The sequence below is a fragment of the Psammomys obesus genome, unplaced genomic scaffold (assembly GCF_907164565.1).
Source record: "Psammomys obesus unplaced genomic scaffold, mPsaObe1.curated_primary_1811, whole genome shotgun sequence".
Lineage (NCBI taxonomy): Eukaryota > Metazoa > Chordata > Mammalia > Rodentia > Muridae > Psammomys > Psammomys obesus.
In genome coordinates, this window is record NW_026592710.1 from 3,641,059 (window position 1) to 3,660,994 (window position 19,936).

At 53.8% G+C, this 19,936-nt stretch overlaps 1 protein-coding gene across 1 annotated transcript; it reads left to right on the plus strand.

The window, feature by feature from the left end:
- The first annotated feature begins 4,527 nt into the window (after positions 1–4,527).
- On the plus strand, positions 4,528–16,796 carry Rnf207 (ring finger protein 207). The gene is given in 20 exon segments (XM_055615068.1): positions 4,528–4,599; positions 4,634–4,680; positions 4,682–4,759; positions 5,245–5,377; positions 7,656–7,710; positions 7,713–7,799; positions 7,880–7,961; positions 8,034–8,093; positions 8,172–8,310; positions 8,662–8,712; positions 9,382–9,450; positions 9,517–9,585; positions 9,964–10,032; positions 10,117–10,214; positions 10,834–10,907; positions 10,910–10,989; positions 11,123–11,222; positions 11,225–11,307; positions 11,862–11,976; positions 16,660–16,796. Coding segments are annotated over 20 exon segments (1,698 nt in total).
- The last annotated feature ends 3,140 nt before the right edge of the window (positions 16,797–19,936 follow it).

The window sequence follows — 19,936 nt, forward strand, 5'->3', positions numbered from 1 at the left end:
TCTTTATTTTAAAATGGAGTTATATTCAGGCTATCTTAAGCTCTTCAAACTCAGCTTAGGAGGGTTCAACATGTGATTCATTTAGACGTCCTAGACGCTCACTTGCCCAGTGCCTTATCAAAAAAGACAAGTAATAAAGACAATTTAATCACCATGGCTTCACTGGGGAGTCACTGGGATCCAGAGAATCCAAGTCTATCTTTAAGTGGCTGACAAGACAAGGAAGACCACAGGGGTTGGAGGCCTCACAGCAGGTAAGTTCTCTCAGGCCAGTAGGCTGATTGACCAGCATTAACGTTCTCTTTCTGTGACAGACTTGGGGGAAGCTAGTCCTGCCAAGGCTTGAAGGAAGCAATCAATTCCCTTGCGATGACTCCTGATCCATCGTCCTGGCATCACAGACGATTGTCCTCATGGTGTGGGGTGATCTCTCCTTCAAGGCTCATTGTGGCTTTCAGGATACTCTTGGACCCCTGACATAAAGATGTTTTCCGGTCTTGTTTTTTCCTGGAATCTAACCTAACTGCGGAAGGCTTGGGAAGGAGAAATACGACAGGCCAAAAATAGAGCGAGAGGTGAGCAAAACTGATTCCTGAGTCCTTTAGTTAAACCAAAGACTGGTGCACTCCTTCAGTGACTCAGCAATGGTGGGAAAGTGATCTGATTCTCTTTCACATTTTCACTTGTGAAACTCACAGTCTGCCTTCAGGCGCCAAGGGCTGAATCACAGACTCTCCACTGTGCCGTGCCCCAGGCTCTGGTTTTCAATAGGTTTAGAATATGAAATGCATCTTCAGCTTTTTGTTTGCTTGTTTTTTGTTTGTTTGTTTGTTTATCAAGACAGGGTTTCTCTGTGTAGCCCTGGCTGTCCTGGAACTCACTCTGTAGACCAGGCTGGCCTTAAACTCACAGAGATATGCCTGCCTCTGCCTCCTGAGTGCTGGGACTAAAGGCGTGTGTCGTCGCCGCCGCTGCCACCACCACCACCACTACCACCCAGCTGCTTTTTTTTTTTTAAAGAAAAAAAAAGTTAAATTATGTGTATGGGAGCGTTATGTGTGTGTGCCCTTAGAGGATGCTCAGTTCCCTAGATCTGGAGTTACAGTCAATTATGACCCACCTGACATAGGTGCTGGGAACCGACCTCAAGTCCTATGGAAGAGCAGCAACCACTTAACCACTGAGCCACCTCTCCAGCCCCCTTTCAAGTTAAAAAAATAGTATTAATTAAGTGTGTGTGTGTGCATGCAAGCGCTTGTATAAACTCAGGTCATCAGCAAGCACCTTCACCATCTGTGCCACCTCGCCAGCCCAGAGTTGCCTTATCTGCAGTTTACACATTTACTGGGCCTGGACACTGCTGCACCACCATGTGGCTTCTCCTGACTGGACCTTGGCTGACTTGCCAACCTTACCTCACAGTTAATGGCCCCCCTTACCACCCAAGGAGACTCTGCAGGCGCTCCAGCCTTCGAAGCCTCCTTCCTTCTGGCAACAGCCACATCCCAGACTCTGCCTTTCTGCCTATTGCTTTAGAAGAGGTGTCACCAGCCCCTACCATAGGGAAGACATCATCCATCCTGCACACCGCCTCTCTTCCCCCAAGAACGCCAACCTGTTCTTCTGTCTGGACCCTTCACATTGCGGCTAACCAGTCTCCAGCATCTCCCAGCCCAGGACCAAACATCTCTTCAGGTACCTCCCACCACCCGTACACAGAGCTTCACAGAGAGAGACTGAGTGTTGTCTTCAGTCTCTACACTTTCTGTGGAATCCACTCAGGTCAACTCTAGCCAGCTCCTACAAAGTTCACACCTGACAGTCCCTGCTAAGTGCCGTGTCAGCCTCCATCAGTCTCCTCTTGAATCTCTTAGGGACCAAACAGCAGTGGTCCTCCTTGCTGGGCTCGCTGACAGGGCTTCCAGTGCCCAGGGTTCCCCAGGACCTCGTCTTACCCTGCCTTGCCGCTCTCATCTCCGGCCACTCTGGCCTTTTCTCTTAATTTATCCAAGGTCTGAGGAGCTTGTACATGCAAGCAATGTTCCATGGCCTCTGAAGTCTGCAGCCGAGTCCCGCCCCTCCATTAACCCCTCCAATCACAATATTATTTACAGTAACAGTCTTCCATCGATGAGTTTGTTTGTATACTCAGCTAAGCATGACTGTCATGTCTCCTTCTGTGTCCCAGTGCCTAGGACAGTCTTCAGCCCGTGGTAGGTGCTCACTGAGCACCGGGAACAATATCCAGTGCCTGTGTGGGAGTGGGACACTTGTAGCTCCAGCACTCAGGAGGTGGAGGCTGGCGAATCCACGTTTGAGAGCAGCCTGGGTTACACAGTGAGACCCTGTCTTCCAAACAAACAAAGAGGTCAGGGGTTAAGAGCACTGTTACAGAGGGTGGAGGTAGGTTCCAGCACCTACCTGGTACCTCACAACCATCTCTAGTTCCAGTTCCAGGGAATCAGAGTCCCTCTTCTGGCCTCCACCAGCCCTGCATGCATGTGGTACTCAGGCATGCACATGCGGGCAAACACTCATGTAAAATAAGAACATGTAAACATCCCTTTTTAAACATCTACATCCTATGGGGAAGCTGTTGGCTCACTCATTAACAAAGCACATACCCCAGCTGGAGGGATGGTTCAGAGGTTAAGAACACTGGCAGCTCTTCCACAGGTCCTGAGTTCAATTCCCAGAAACCACACGGTGGCTCGGCTCGCCACCATCTATGATGAGATCTGGTGTCTTGTGCCCTCTTCTGGTACGCCTGTGTACATGCAGACAAAACACTGTACATAATAAATCTTAACTAAGACTAGAGTCAGGATCAAACTAACCAAGGCTAGTTTAAGGAATGTGCCTGGCTTCTAAGCATTAACTCTTTAATTGCTATTGTAACAACTAGGACTCAGAGCACAAATGATCCTACAATAGGTAGGGCCAGCAGGATGGCTCAGCAGATAAAGGCACTTGCTGCCAGGCCTTATGACCCAAGTTCAGTCCCAAAACTTATACTGATGAAGGACTGTAATGAATGTAATGATGAAGGGCACACTCCTCCTGTGTCCCAACACACACATCCAAGCATACACTCAAGCACACAATAAACAACATAATAGAATTTTTTTTCGGAAAAGAGAACTGGTAATTCTACATAGAATTTATTCCCTCCTGGCAAACTCTGGCTTATCCTTTAAAACCCACCAAGAGGCTGTGCTGGCACATGCCTTTAATCCCAGCATTCTGGGAGGCAGAGGCAGGCAAAGGGCTGTGAGTTTGAGACCAGCCTGGTCTACAAAGCAAATCAAGGACAGCAAGGCTACACAGAGAAACCCTGTCTTGAACCCCCCCCAAAAAAACAAACAAACAAACAAACAAACAAACAAAAACAGACACAGTGCCATCTCCCAGTTTTTTTCTGACAGATGAGTAAGACTTCAGGGATCAAGCCCTGGACTTGATTTATGGAAAGTGAGCAAAATAAGCTGATTTCAAGGAGCTTTTTAAAAAAGATTAATTTGCTTAGTTTACATATAAGTGTTCTATCTGCATGTGTGCCTGCATTCAGAAAGGAATATCAAATCTTAGTATGGATGGTTGTGAGCCACCATGAGGGTGCCAGAATCAAACTCAGGATCTCTTAACTGCTGAGCCATCTCTGCAGCCCGTCTCCAAAGAATTTAGGGAAACAGGCTAGAGGAAGCTGACAGCTGTGAAGGTGGGATAGAGAGCACTGGATAAAAAGCCAGGCCAGAGAAATCCATTATTTCCGGCCTCCCGTCCAAACCCACACCTTTGTGCATCGGGCTCTTCACAGGTATTAATCTGTACACACATCTCACACCATCATAGGAAGACCAGCACAGAGAAATTAGAGACCTGACTGAGCACCACAAACAGCCTAGGCAGGCCTGGGACCCCAAAGTGCACCCTCATCCCAGCCCTAGCACTGGAGCCCCTAGCCGGCCATGGAGCAAATGGGGCCAGGAAGACCCACTGTTCCAGGGAGTTCCAACTGAGTCAGGAACTTAGCCTGGTCGGGCTGCCTCCTCCACCTCCAAGCTCTAATCTCGCTGAGGACCAGTGGAGTCTGGGACCTTCCCTATACACCACCTTGTTCTTCTGGGTGCTGGGTAGAGCAGCAAGACTGCAGAACCACACCAGTCTGGTCCAGGACTTGCCTCTGCGCTGCAGCAACCTCATTTGAGGTCACCCAAAGGACAAAGAGTGGAGAATTTCGAAGGTGGGAGCAAGGTGAGGTAGGAGAAGTGATGGAGGGAGGAAGCACTGCCCAGCTGGCAATCTGACCTTCTGGGGCCACAGCAGAAGGACTATGAGAGACGTAGGTGACCAGTGGCTGGAGGCCCTCCCTCTCCGACCAGTCCTGCCCCAGTTGTCCCTGCTGAGATGCTACACACTTCGCATTCCAGCATCCCAAAGCCATGGGCTAAGTCATGGGCCAGGTAGAGGGAGGTGACCTGGGCCCCGGGAACCCCAGCCATTGTCCTTCACTGTTCTTCCACGCAAATGTCTGGAGCAATTTTTGCACCTCTGGAGGGCCTGGGTGCCCTGGATGCTGTCAGTGGCTATCCACTGTGTGTCCGCTGTCCCTGGGTGCCCTGGATGCTGTCAGTGGCCATCCACTGTGTGTCCGCTGTGCCACACACAGTACAAGCGTCCTGGACTGTTTCCACGACTTCTGTGCTGGCTGCCTACACAGCCTGGCCGCCAATGGCTGCCTGTCCTGTCCGCTGTGCCAGTAAGTGTCCCAAACCCAGAGAGGGTGAAACTGGCCCTGGTCCTGGTGGAGAGCCCAGGTATGTGAAGATGGTGAGGTTCTGAGCCTAGGCAGAAGAGGAGGGAACAGTATGACTGAGGCAGTTAAATGGCCATTACCACAAGCATCCCAGAGTTAGTATGTAGGGTAGGGTGGAGGAGAGGTGAGGGTGCTCCCTGTAACTCCTTTGGAAGGGATGTGTCCCAGGAGTATTAGGGTAACACAATTACTAAATTAGCTCAAAATGTCCTAATGAAATGAGAGGGCCCTCTGGGGTGGCATGACCTTTCCCATTCTAACAGGACAGGCATACACACACTGGGCAGAGTAGGGGCCCTCAGGACAAGCTGACTGCTGTATTTAGAGCAGAGCCCACCACCCTGCTGCGGCTATTTTTAGCTCCTGCCTGGAATGTGAAGGGTAGTGGGGAGAGCTTTTCTGCGATGTTGGCTGCAGCCTCCCTGCAGGCCCCAGACCGTGGGGAAGGGCCCCAGCAGCCTCCCGCCCATTGACAGGCTGCTGCAGCTCCTGGTGGACAGCTCTGCAGATGGTTGTGCGGCTGTGCACTGCGCCAACTGTGACCTGGAGCGCAGCAAGCAGGTGAGGAAGCAGAAGCAGAGGGCACCAGGCTACGTGGCCCCCGGCACTTACGGTATGCCGTATACCCTAAAAAGGTACAACACTCATCCGTCAGTGACGTCTCCGGCCACTCCCTGGCATCCCTTGGACTCCAACCATGCCCCCATCATACACACAAGCGGGGAGACCAAGGTCCAGAAAAAAAATTACTTGAGCCAAAAACCAGACAGTGGCAGAGCTGTCACTGTTTAGGGAGCGCTAACTTTAGGATCCCCAGGTCAGGGTGGTGTTGTGAGCTGTTATGGGTGCAGCGGCTCAGTTCATGGGACTGGGGGACCCTGGTTGACCCCTGCTACTTAAGCACATGTAGGTAGCAAAAGCCAAAATTGTGCTCAGCTGTAAGCAACAGAAGAGAGCAGGGAGCTGAAGGCAAGGCTTCCAGGCCTGATGCAAAGGCCTGTGGAGGTCTGAGGGCCTAGAATAGGGAGGAAGCTCAGAAGGAGCATGCTAACCAAACAAGAGCTGAGGAACCTTCACCTGGAAGTAAAGAAAACAGGCAGGAGGAGTGCGGACTCTGAGGAGGAGGCCTTGACTGCCAGGGCAGAGCGAGAGGCTTCAGGGCTGGAGCGGTGGCTCACGGGTTAAGAGCACTGAGCACTGGCTACATTTCTAGAAGACAGGGGCTCAATTTCCAGTGCCCACATGGTGGCTCACAACCACCTCTAACTCCAGACCCAAGGGAATCGGTTGCCCTTCTGGCTTCCAAGGGTATGGGGCATGCAGGCAAACAAGATAAAACAAAATAAAAATAAACCCTTTTAAAAAGAAAGAAAATCAATATAGGGCCAGCTGGTATTAGTGGGTAAACTACTTCCTGGTTTGAGTTTGACTGTCCTCTGGCCTGCACACACATTCTCCGGCACACAGGTGCCTGCAGGCAGACAGTTAAAAAAAGTGTACAAGTGAGACACCTTGAGGGCCAGGGAGATGGCTCGGCAGTTGAGAGTACTGGCTGCTCTCCCAGAGGACCTGGGTTCAAATCTGAGCACCCACATGGTAGCTCACAATTGTCTGTAACTCCAGTTCCAGGGGATACAACACCCTCACATGGATGCACACGCAGAAAGACACCAAAGCGCATGAGATAAAAATTAGTTTGTTTGTTTTTTTTTTTTGTTGTTGTTGTTTTAAAGAATAGGGTTTGATGGGTCACAGCCTCGGCTACAGTCGCTGCAGCCCAGGCTCTGGACTTAGTCTGGGGCTGCCCCGGTGGTTCTTATGAACGTCCTTCTCCCGCTGAGCATCCTTCCAGACGGCCAGGGAGATCTGAGCGGTGGGACAGGATCATGAGCGGTCTCCCCTCCAGGGCCTTCTCTCACCGTCCCTGGCCCCCACACCACCATGCGCCCTTCTGTCAGATGCGAGGTGGCAGCCCCGTGCCCAGCTGGCTGTTGTTGGCTAGATGGGGTACGCTGGAGCTGGGGAGACGGATTGGATTTGCCCGCTGGAAAGGAAGATGACAGGTGAGTCGGCCTGCGGTGCCAATGCTCAGTGCCTGGCCAGGTGTATCAGCTGTGAACATTATTCAGAGTGCCAAGGGGGTGGGGCCTGATTGTGCATGCTCCTCAAAGGCTTTACATCACTTTTTGCCTCCTGTTTCTGGGAGTTTTCTTTCTAAGCTTCCTGCCCTCCCTACATCCACTTGCCTAGCCTCGGCATTCGCATCTTTTTTACTTTTTATGAGTGCGGGTGTTTTGCCTGCCTGTATATCTGTGCACCAAGTGGATACCTGGTGCCCTCAGAAGCCACAAGAGGGCTTTGGATCTTCTAGGATGGGAGTCACAGTTGTGAGCACCCTGATGGAGCCCAAGTCCTCTGGAAGAGCAGCCAGTGCCCTTACCTGCTGAGCCATCCTCCTAGCCCCCAATGCTCTCATCTTAATCTGGGCGAGTTAGAGCCCAGTGAAGAGGGTCAGGGATGGTGGGGCAGCTGAGAGCACCTGCTGCCCAGCCTGCAAGACATCGGTTTGATTCCCAGAACCCACAGGGCGGTTGCATGGTGTGGTGCTTGGGCACTCACCCACATACACACATGTGAATCAGAATCCGTAAATTTTAAAATGTCAGAGTTGAGCTACTGGGGGTTGCAGGAAGGAGCTGTGTCCAGCTCGCCTCTTTTGCCTGGGCTAGGACTGATGGGACTCAGGGACACAGTGACTGTGGTCCTATCACTGGGTTCAGTTGAGTTCTAGAACTCTGGCCCGAGGAGAGGGCAGCCTGAGTCAGCTCTCGGTCCCCAGGACGCAGAGACCACGTACTTCTGCAACACCTGCGGGCAGCGTCTGTGCACGCACTGCGCGAAGAGACGCACCGCGCGCTCATATTCGCGAGCCCCAACACTGTAGCCTTGGGCCCGCGCAGCCGAGATGTGATCCAGAAGAGTGGTGAGTGAGGCGCACCCTTGCCGGGGCGGGGACCAGGGCGTGCCTCGAGGCTCTCACCGCTGCCCGCCCCAACTCCGCAGCGCTGCATTCGGAGCCATACCTCATGTTTTCCACCGACAAGAAGTTCCTGCTGCGCATCCGCTGCTTTCGGGACATGCAGGGGTGAGTAGAGGGAGCAGGCAAGGGGGTGGGTGGGGCGTGGACTGAAAGGTCTCATTAACTGCCTCCCGGTAGGGAGAGCGGAGCCCACTGTGTGGACCTGGAGTCAGCTTATGAGCAAGGCTGGAGCAGACGGTGCTGGTGAGAGTGGGAACCCAGGAGCTAAAGAGGGGTGGGGGCGGGCGCTGTGGGAACCCGGGGAACGCAGCTGAGACCCTGCTGTACCCAGGCAGTGAAGGCCCTGCAGACAGCCACGAAGGAGGCCATCACGCCGCTGCAGGCCATGGTGGAGGAGGTGAGGCGCAGTGCAGCTGAGGAGGCAGCCATCCACGCCCTTTTTGGCAGCATGCAGGTGAGGGGTGGGGTCAGCAGGCCCGGGTGCCCTCAGGGAGATCACAGCGTCGTGCCAGGTATTAAGTCAAATCCCTTTGTAGGAATTAATCACGCTTGCCTGGAGATGCCAGGGGCTATCCTACACCAGTGTTCCTGTTGGTGGCAGGGTGGAGGAGACTGCACCAGGAAGGTGGCGCATAAGGTGCCAGCACCGAGGCTCTCAGGCAGTGCCACGCAGGAAGGAGGAAGGCCTTTGGGGCCACAGGGCAGGGCTCTGTGCTAAGCATGCTGCCCGTGCCTATGCCCCAAGGCATTATGGTAGGAGATGGTGGAGCCAGGTCCGAGGTCAGTGGTGGGCTATCTCTCCCAGGGCAGACTGGCAGAGAGGAACACACTGCTACTGCAGATGGCACAGAGGTGAGTGCTGGGAAGTCCCTGCCCCCTTCCCTTGACCTCCTCTGTCCAGCTCTGAGCCTGAGCCTTGGCTGGCCTGGCTCGGCCTCACACAGGGGACAAGACACACAGGCAGCTGGCACCAAAAGTAGGCAGGCTGTTCCCAGTGAAGGAAGGAAGAAGAAACAGGAAGCAACCACAAAGCTGGTGGGGAAGCCAGCCACGGTAGGCCATGCCTGTAATTGTAGCTCTTGGAAGGTAGAGGTGGGAGGATCAGGAATTCAAGGCTGGCTCCTTCTACACAGAAAGTTCAAGACCAGCCTGGGCCGCATGGGACTCTTGTTTCAACAATCAAAACAAAACAAAAATCAGAGCTGAAGAAATGGCTGTTAGTAAAAGCCACAGAAACACAAGGACCCAAAGTCACATCCGCAGTATGCCCTTTAAGAAAATGCAGCGGTCGAGGCCAGCCTGGTGAACAAAGTGAGTCCAGGACAGCCAGGGCTGTTACACACACACACACAAACAAAAAACCTCGGTGGGTTATCAAAGATGACACCTGAAGTTGACCTCCAACCTCCATTATGTGCATGTATGCATAGTATGCATACGCATTCTGCCACACGGGGAACACAGCGAACACACACACACACAAACACACTCGAAGATGCAGCCCGGCCTGCTCCTGCCCCGCCAGTACAAAGAGAAGGGCAAAGCCTTTAAGGAACAGTTTGTCCACCTGGCCTCCTTGCTGCCCACTCTGCAGGTGAGGAGGTGGCAGGGCTGGCCAGCAGCCCACAGTCCAGGCGCTGAGCGTGGGCCCCTCCTACAGGCTCACTTGGTCATCTGCTCTCCCTTCCTCAGCTTGGCCAGCAAAGCCGAGTTTCGGGATCTGGGTTATGTGAACGTCCCCCACCGCCTGCAGGACCCTCTCCGCTCTCCTCACCTAGAACCTGCCCTTCGTAGAGGCTGACTGGGGGTCTCTGGGCCTCTCTTCCCTTCCACTACAAGCCCTCTTAGGGCCAAGAGATCCCTTTTAAAAAGGCGGGGAGCACGAGCCTCTGTTGCACTGTCTGCCGAGCCCTGCCTCTCTTCCTAAGGATGTGGGAGGTGCCGGTGTCTGGACCAGTCCTAGAGGAGGGTTGGAGCCGCTAAGCGAGGCGAGGTAAAAGGTCAGACATACGAGCCCCAGCGCCTTCAAGTCCTCCACTTTTCTCTCCCACCCTGGCTGCCACCTCCTTGCCACGTCCCCTCGTCCCGAGCCCTTCCCCTGTGGCAGGAGCTGATAGAGAGATTGCCAGGCATCGTCACGCGGCCGCACCGCCTATGACCCACTCAGAGCAGCAAGGTGCGCGGCAGCCCCGTCAGGGGTCGGGGGTCAGGAGACCCCGGGTTAGGGGGAGAGCCGCTCATGACCCGAACCCCGGTGCAGATCGCCAGCGACCACCGCACAGAATTCGCGCGCTGTCTGGAGCCGCCGCTGCTGCTGGGGCCCCGCCGCGCTGTGCCCACCTTAGGCGGCGCCAACACGTGAGCCCTAACCAGGCGGGCGGGATCACTCGGGAAGGCTCCCGCACTACCCTTCCCTGCTGGGTCGCAAGCGCCCAGCTCCGCAAGATGTCTGGGCCAGGCGGCAGTCTGAGAGGGAGGGAGGGAGAGACGTAGAACAGCCCCTGGGCACGCTGGGACAGCGAGAGGAGCTTGGCCACGGATGACTGAGAGGCTGGGCGCTCCCCTCCTCCACAGCATCCTCTGGCAGGCTGGGCACTTTCGGAGTCACTTTGAATCAGAGTCCCTGGCACAGGTGGAAAGCCAGAGCCTCGGAGAGAGCAGAAGTAGTGAGGCCGGCACGCGGAGGACTGGGCCTTCCAGCCCAGAGCTAAGAGAGCGAGAGGGACCGCTTGTTAGTTCAGACTGTGTGAGCACACTCGGGTGTACCCAGACCCAGCGGGGCCGGGAGGGCGGCTTTTAGAAACCACCAAATCACGTGGTTGCCCTTACCTTGGCCTCGCCAGAGCCCCTTGAAAGCTTCCAGGAGTTGAAACCTGCATTTGGGTTGAGGGGGCAGTGGCTCCCTGAGCAGCCAAGGGAGTTGAGTGGGGGGGGGGGGGGGCAACCTTCTCCCCGTGCACGCTGGCTTTTTCCACAGGTTGGAAGGGGGCTGAAGACACCAGCTTTCCCCAATGGGAAAGACGTCAGCGTCACCTGTCCAGAAACCGGTTCCTTTAGCTCGAAGGTGCTTCTGGCCGAGGGCGAGGATACACCCTTCACAGAGCACTGCCGCCAAAACGAGAATTCCTATAGGGTGAGGAGGCGGGGCTGGGCATCGCAGGGTTGTGCGCCCCACCCTTTCCTCGCTAAGATACTGCCTTGAGGCCGGTTGGAAGCCACGCCTCCGCGGGAGGAGCAGTGTTCCCGCGCTCGCTCACCTGCCGCAGGGTCTGCAGGTGGGGGTGCAGAGCCTGGAGGACCAGGTGCAGGAGCTGCGCCGAGACCTCCCTAAGCACCTCGCACTCATCAAGGCGGGGATCATGGCGGACATCTGCACAGGTGCCTGCTGTTGGACGCACAGATCGCTTCCGAGTACGCCTCCATGGAAGGCATGAGAGCAGGGTTCCAGGAGGTAGCTAACCGCCCCCAGGAGCTAGTCGAGCTTTGGCTACGGAGCACAAGGCTACCCTGAGTCAGGAAGGGAGAGAGTGCCTGACCGTGGTGCCCTGCCAGAGCCTCATGCTGCGGTTCTGTGCCGGGAGGCTTTGCTCCTGAGAGAGGCGTGAACCAGATTGGTGTGTGTGTGACTATGTGGCTCCCAGAGCAGAGCCCACCACCGGTGAAATTCCTCCTTCCCACCCCACCTAACCAGCCTGCCACTCTTCTCTTTCAAATTTGGGGGGACTCCTACCAACGAGTAGCCACCAGCAGATTTAAGAAGGTCCCTTGCCTGGGTGCTTAGTGTTAATCCACAAGCAAGCAGAGGAGGGAGTCAGCCGGCCACTAACCGGGCATGCTCAGCCCCTGCCCCTCCCCTAGTGTCTGGCCTGGCCTCACACCTGCAGCTGAGGTTAGGACCCAGGGAGCGGGCAGCCAACATGCTGCTCCTTTGGGTCACAGAAGTCACTGGAAGTTAGGGTCTCTAGATGGTGCAGCCAACACTCTGGCCTTGCCCTTGCAGCCCAGCTCCATGCAGACCTTCTCCAGCGGAAGCAGGAGCATGCCTACCTAACCACCATCACCAAGCAGATCATACCCTACATCCGCTCCATTGCCAGGGTGAAGCCCAAGTGGAGCCCAGGTGGGAATGTGTGGGAAGGTGCCAGTGAGGAAGCCAGCAGGCCAGGCTGGCAGGGCGAGTCTGCCTCAGGAGTGCTGGTGCCCACTCTAGGCTGGGGCAGTTGTTTCGTCTCAAACAAAACAATAAAAACCCTAAGAAGCGGAAACTGGGCAGACTGAGACCGCTGCTCGGTACATGGTGGCCCCGTCCATCCCGCAGCACAGCAAAGCAGGAGGAACTTGAGAATGTTGAGTCTTCTGTGGCCTCAGCATCTTTCATCAGCTCATGACTGAACAGGTCTGGACCAGGCCCTCTCAAACTGGACTGGATGGTGCAGGCCTGTAATCTTAGCACAAGTGAGTCCCAAGATTCAGTTGAAGCCATGCTGTTCCCAGCACTCTGCACCAGCAGAGCTAGTCTCTTCCCACAGGGCCTTTGTGGAGGCTGCCCCAGGGTCACCACAGCGGTGTGTGGGCTTCTGGTACCCTAGCCTGGGCTTCGTGAACATATTAGGGATGTTTTGGTTTCCTAAAGTCTCACTCATATGCTGAACCAATCTAGAAATAATCAAAGCTTTCATTATTCAGTGCTTAGTTTGTTGTTATTCTGAGTTAGGATTTTACTATACAGTCCAGTTTGGCCTCCAACTTGAAGAGATCCCCCTGCCTCTGCCTCTAGAATGCTGGGATAATAGCATTCCTCTACCACCATGGCTGACTGGTGACAAAAGATGTTCACTATGGATGTTGTGCCCCTAAAGGAGCTGAAATTCCACATGCCCTGCCTGCCTCCTGTCCCCTCCTGTTTCCTTTCCTATCTGATAGACCCCATCTCCCAGCTAGAGCAGAAATTAGCTTCTGGAGAGGCCTGTGTGCAGACAGCATGGATCCAAAAACACCTCTCTTTCTCTTTTGCACTTGACAATTTGAGTCTTGAATTCTGGATTGGAAATTCTAGACTGGAGAACTGTGCTTTGAAGAGGGAGCTTTGTTGCTGAGAGCTGAGGGAATGCTCCTAAGCCGTTAAGCTCTTCTGACTCCTAACCACGTACTGAGACGTTGTAACCACTCTTCTTGGAAGCTCGCAGAGTCCTGTCTTGCCTGTGTCTTAAATTTTCACATGGTGAGGTGTCCCCAGCTACTGCTTCCACTCAATCTGGAAGTTCGTGTCTTTTGGCTTGGGATTTGATGTACTCTTTTTAAAACTCAGTTGCTGCCCTGACTGATTCTCTTTTTAGTGTTCCTATGATGGAACACTGGCCTTCCACGTTACCTTTTTCACTTTGTTGTGTACTTCCTGGACAATTTCTTCTTCTCTTTCAGTCTTCTTGCTCAGCTTGGTGCTTTTTCTTTTCCTTTTTGGCTGGATATGGTGGTTCTATACCTTTAATGCTAGAATCCAGGAAGCAGAGGCAAGTGGATCTCTGTGAGCTTAAAGCCAAAACCTGGTCTATCTACATGGCAAATTTCAGGTCAGCCAGCATTACTGCGACTCTATCTCAAAAAACAAAAAACGCTCTGTGTTTGTGTGCATGTATTCATAGGCACATGTGTGCCACAGAATACATGTGAATTAAAAAGGAAGCTTTGCAGGACTGCCGGTTCTAGGAATCAAACTGAGGTTCTCCAGCTTGGCAGAGGCCCCCATCTTTTGTTTCCCAGGGATATTCTTGCTGCCAAAGGCTGAGCAGAAGTCTCACCTCTGAGTTCTTTGTCCAGGTGCTTATTTCCTATGTAGCAGCTGACCCTGGCATCTGCTCAGCTCAGTGTACAGCCAGAAGCAAAGAGCAGAGCGACAGCTGGAGGTCAGCAGGACGCACCTGGGACAAGAGGCCTGTGGGTTCTGATCCTTCTCTGGTTTCCTTCCCGAGAGGCCTCTGTGGAGTGCTGCGTGTGCTTCCCTCTCCCCTTGGGCTCTGGGCATTCTCAGGTGTGCTTCTTATACACTGCCCTGCGGCTAGCCACTCCTCGGTTCCTGGCGGCCCTGCTCCTCAGCCCACTGCCTGAACACTTCTCCCAGGCCTCACCCCAGGCCTTCCACTCTCCTTAGGCAACCCCATTCATCTTCCCGTGCTCTCTCTCTCCAAGCATGTACAGTATGCTGAGCTGTCCAACCCAGCCAGTTGTCTGGTTTTATTTTTTAATTACTATATATTTATTATATGTAGTATGTGTGTGCATGGCTATGTGTGGGAGCGAGTGCTGTCTTCATGAACACCAGAAGAGGGAATCAGACCCCACTGCCAATAGTTGTGAGCCACATGTGGGAATTGAACTCAGGACCTTTGGAAGAGCAGTCAGTACTCTTAACCTCTAAGTCTCTCTCCAGCCTGTTTTCTGGTTCTAAAGCACTGAAGTTGATACAGATGCACCCCTGTGCTCCAGACTCACCTCCAGCCACATCCTTCCTGATCTCTTTGAGGGTGTCAGTGTTCCTCAGCTCAGCTGTGGCAAACAGAACTCTGGCCCTCGCCCCATAACATCCCATTCCTTGCCCTCATCAACAGCATTGTGTGTGGTCAAAGCCTGGGGCCAGCCCAATTCCATTCTCACCTGTTCCCATTTCTAACCCACCCCAAGACCCACAGGCCGAACTCTCCATTTCAGCCCCTTTACTCTGTGTTGCTGTGACCTTCAACGTGCCCCACAGCCTTACTTTAACAGTACACAATTCCCATCACATGGCATGCAGCTGCCCAGAGCCCCTCCCTGCCCACACAACCCCCTGGCCACAGTGGCCTTTCGGGTCCCCATGGAGCCACTGCACTAGTTCCCAGTTCTGGACCTCGAGGTTGTCTCAGGGCCTCATCACTAAGGCCGACACAGAAAGGCTCCCCACCCTGCAGCTAAAGCAGGCCTGGTGCACGTCACTCCACATGGCCTGGCCCCTATTTCCTTTGTCTCGCCCGACTGGCCCGCAGGCTACTGTGGCCAGCGGCTCCGACAAGCCTCTGGACCTTGGGAGCTGTGTCAGGTGGGCCCTGGAAGGCCCACTGCCCTGTGGGCTTGGAGCAGTGTGTCTACAGCCACCAGCAGGGACTCTGCTGCCCTCGAGCAGTCTCTGCTGGTTCTCTCACTCAGGTTCCAGGCACCTGTGGATGAGCAAGCGGGCACGCTGAGACCCCAGCCAGGCAAGGCAGGTTCTTTGCAACCTGAGGGGTGGCGACTGCTCTGATTAGAGACAAACAAAAGGACAGATGCTGGGACATACAAGGTTTGAGAACAGAATGCGCTGCAAAGTGAGACCTGTCTCAAAAGACACAAACACGAAACCCACAAAGAAAAACAACAAACAAGTCTTCCAGTAATTCACCAAAACGACAAGCACAAAGGGAAAGGAGAGAGGCCCTGCTGTTTTACAGGACAGGGCTTTTGGGGAACACAGAGCTGTTCTTTGGCCACATGTAACCAGTCTACAAGGGTGGTGCTGTAGGCATCAAGGGGATGGGCACTGTCCAAACCAGAATGTCCTGGGGAAACCCACATGCTGCTGGCATCCTTGTAGGTAAGCAGATAAAGGGAGTTTGTGTGGGGTGAGCAGGCTGAGCCCTCTACGCAGCAGGACACCCCTCAAGGGGCAAATGAAATGACCAGGATAAAGGAAACAAATAGAAAGGTGCCCAGGTTCCCCTGCAGTGCCAGCTGGTTGCTCCTGTGAGATCGAGGAAGGGGCTGGGCAGCTAGAGCCCAGTCCCTCTGAATTGCTGGCTTAATGTACAAAAAGAAATAAAAGACCTAGGCTGTAAAACAGGAATGGGCCATGGCGTTGGCTCAGGTATAAAATGTGTGACCCTCAAAACCAACATGAAAATCACTGAGTGTTGCGCTGGGCAGTGGTGGTGCAAACATTTAAGCCCAGTACTTACGAGGCAGAGGCAGGTGGATCTCTGTGAGTTCAAGGCCAGCCTGATCTACAGAGCAAGTTCCATGACAGCCAGGGCTGCACAGAGAAACCTGTCAAGAAAAACAAAAACAAAACAAAATGAAAAGCTGAGTGTCATCTCAGCACAGGAGACAGGAGGAACCCTAGGGCTTGCTGGCCACCATCAAAGCCTACCTGGAAAGCTCTAGGCCAGTGAAAGGTGCTTCCCTGACACCAAAAAACAGAAGGAAGGAAAGAAAGGAGGAGGGAGGACAGTAGAGAGGGAGGGAGGGAGGGAGGAGGTGGACGGGCCTGAGGACAACACCCTAGGTTGTTCTCTGGCTTCCACATGCACATAGTGTGTCACACACAAGCACACACTCACACCCATACCTGTAATCACAGTACTAGCAAGATGGAGGCAGGACTTCAGGAGCAAAGCCAGCCTGGGCTAAATAAGGGTAGTTGGGGCTGTACTGCTATGTGAAAACTCCAAACCAAAACAATAAAGCAAAAAACAGGCAAGCACTAGTCACTGAGGATGAGGTCTTATACTCAAGAGCTGTCTGGAAGCAGGCAGTCTCACCCTTCCCTACCAAGCTGACGTGCTTTAGGGCAGCCCCAGCCCGCAGGCCCCACCAGCCTGAGCTGTTCCAATGCTTGTCACTGGAAAGGGCCAGGCTGTCTCAAGGGGCGCCGACACCACCGCTTCTGTGGGTGTGGGCCTTCACTTGGGCCTTCCAAAAGGTCTTCCCTCAGGAAAGCTGGCCAGAGTGGACATAGCAAGGGGACAGGCATGGAGTCATCCACCTCACGTCAGACTGTTCTTTAGGGTAATTCCAGGGAGCATCATTGAGAAGAGACAAAAGGCGCCTGAGCCCAGTGGAAGGAGCTGGGCCCTGAGCAGCCTCCCAGAAGGACCTTCACTAAAGAACCAAGGCCACCTCACACCCAAGTAGGAAGCCGGAGATGACAGATGAGCTGAAAATGAGGAGGCCTGAAGACCTGACCGACATGGCAGAAGGAAGAACTCCCAGGCACATACACAATAAAGTGATGTGAAAAATCTCCATGAGGGTGACAGCCCCACTGAGCGAGCCACTGAGTAGCTGGGCCCTAGTGAGCTGTCAACTGGCCCAGGCTGAGGTGTGGCTCAGGGGTCAAGAACACAGCTGCTCTTTCATTGGATCTGGGGTTCAGATCCCACCATGGCGCTCACAACCACCTGCAACTCCAATCCAGGGGACCCAACACCCTCTCCTGGCCTCTGTAGGTACCACATACAAACTGGTAAAATACACATTAAAAAAAAAATTCAAGCTGCATGACCCAAAGTCTGTTTTGGGAGACGAAATGATGGCCCTGCAGTCCATTTTAAGACAAGACACAGCGCGACTCAGTTAAACAGCAGATGTCGCTTTTGTGTACCAGGGAGGCTGCCACATCACACACACACAATCACACTGATAATGTGCTCTCAGGTCCACAAGCTGTAGAGCAGTGGTTTAACCTGGGGGCCTTGGAGTCGGACGTCAGACTCCGTCATATCAGATGTTCACTCTGCGCTCATAACAGAAGCAGATTAGTCCCGAAGCAGCAATGAAATAACTGTACGGCTGTCGTCCCCACGGCAGGAGGAGCTGCATGAAAGGGTCGCAGCGCTAAGGTCGAGAGCCGCTGTGCTCAAAGAGCCAAGGAAATCCGCTGCTGCTAGTGCCAAACTCTCGTGTAGACCCGATTATCAGGTACTCTTCTACATCCTACAGTCACGCATGTTCATAGGGAAACCAAGTAGTTTATTTAAGAATTAGAAAGAATAATCAGTATCTGTGAAAGAAAATCCCATTTAATATATTTAAATAAAGATTTCTGTATGTAAAAAGAACAGTACAGTAATTACTCCGTGATACCCCTCCTCACAGACAAGCTGCCTCCACTCAGGATGAGCGAGGGACAAGGCTCACAGCCGTGCAGCTGCCCACCCTTCGGGAAGGCTGAGGGCTCAAACCTGGCCACCACTGTAAAAGTGGAGCTAGCTAAGGCAGGGTGCAGTGCAGAGGGACAGGGCTCACAGGCGGACTGAAGGAGGTGACCCTAGGAGCTTTGGCTGAGCCCTCCCGGATCTGACACTAAGAGTGGCCTCCTTGATACACCAGGCCCCAAGTTAGCAACTGAGCAGGAAGGGTTAATAAGGTGCACACCCTGGGTCCAAGCAGCGACCCCAGGCCCCACAAAGGACACCGCTGTGAGCTTTCTGCCCTGCTTGGAGGCTCACTCTTCTGCAAACTGCCACAGTAGCAGCTGAAGGGCCTCCTGAATGCTTCCTTCCCCAAGACTGCAAGTAGCCTTTCTTCCGTATAGAAGCCACCTCCCTTCTGAGGCCTGCAAGTGAACAAATCAATCACCTGACAGTCCTTAACTTGTGGACACCTAGGACACGGCGGCAGAGGGCACCAGTCACCTGGCAAGTCCTGCCCTTGAGCTCGTATTCCCCTGTGGGTTGTGACATCCGCACCAGGAGTGTCAGGAGGGGGGTTGTTCTCCCACCACCCACACCTTTGGAATTACTCTTTACAGAACACAACCTCACCTCTCCCAGGGCACAACACAGCATCGCGTCGAGAGATCCCACGGCCTGGGTCCCTCTCTCCTGGCCTGCTGCACGGCTGAGCTTTCTGGCCTCCTCTGGCAGGAAGAGGGTGACATCAAATGGCAACATTCAGCCTTACCACCCACGATGCGAAGGGCTGTCATTAGCTACTCTCCATCCATCAAAAAGACAAATTCATGGCCCTCAAGGGGCATGGGAGGCTGCAGCCAGCCCAACTTAGATGCACTGCGAAAGAGCTGGGTATGACTGCCAAAAATCCATCCCCTCTCGCTCACAGCCTGGTGAGTGGAGGGGCTTCTGGAGGTGTGGTCTGGCTCCACTCATATCTCAAAACTGAGTATTCATGTCCCACCGTGTTATTCCTGGACAGCTTGGTGTGGACAACAGCCATGGCTGACACAGAGCCCTGCAAGCCTCAGGTCCTGAGGGCTGGCAGCTCCTATGCCAACTGGCCTCACATGGTAACTGGCCAACCCGTAAGCCTCTTTGGTATATAGAACAAGAAAAATAATTAAGCCATGAAATCTAAAAATAAATTACTTGTGAGCTGGCAAATGCTTTTTGAACATACATGAGCAATCTTGAGTTAACACACAGAACCCAGTGCTCACACTGTAAAATCTCATCATGCCATTGTGCATGTCTAAGCATCATGTGCCCACACCCTGTGAGGTAGGTGGCGCAGCCCCACTCTACTGACGGGGAAGCCCTAGCCCAGAAGGGTGTGCTGGTGACAGCGATGCCCTGGCTACACCCCCCTTCACCGTCACACTGAGGGATAACGAGGCCTGCAGGCTGGCCACTTCCAACGCGGCTGAATCCTGGCTCTTCTGCTAGCCTTCCTCCTGCCTTACTGAGCTGACCAGGGCACAAGTCTTTAAGGCTTCTGGATTCCCAGAAGTTCTGGTGGAGGGGTGATGCTGGGGTCACCTCCTATTGATGGGTCGTCTATTATGGCAAGAACAAGCTAGGATCCCCCATTCACACAGCCCCCAAGGTTTCATCAACCCGGTCTGAAACCTACCACACAATACCGTTCTTGCACCTGACTATTCCTCCTGGGCTGACAAGTCCTCCGCATTCAACCCATATTACTGTTACCCACCCTCTTAGAGCACACCGGACCCACCTGGTGTTCCCATGTCAAGTCCCATCAGCGACATGTGCCATTATCTCTGCCACAAGCAGCTCACTGTGGCACCGTGCACCAGTCCTGCTTTGAGGCAGGGACCAGTGAAATGTTTCCCTGCTGCTTCCCCTTTGTGATGTGGCTCCCAGTAATGTCAATGCCGACACTGCCAACAACAGTGGGTCCTGGGGCAGCAACCACTGTGCGGACTGCTGTCCCACTGGCTTCCGGCTTGGCATCAATTACCAACCCCACACCGTGGTGCCCCGGTGGAGACCTGGCCTAGGTACAGCAATCTGCCAGCATGCTTAGCAACACCATGGCCACTGCTGGGGCCTGGGCTTGCCTGAGCTGATGTTTACCAACTGTGTTTCTGTGCA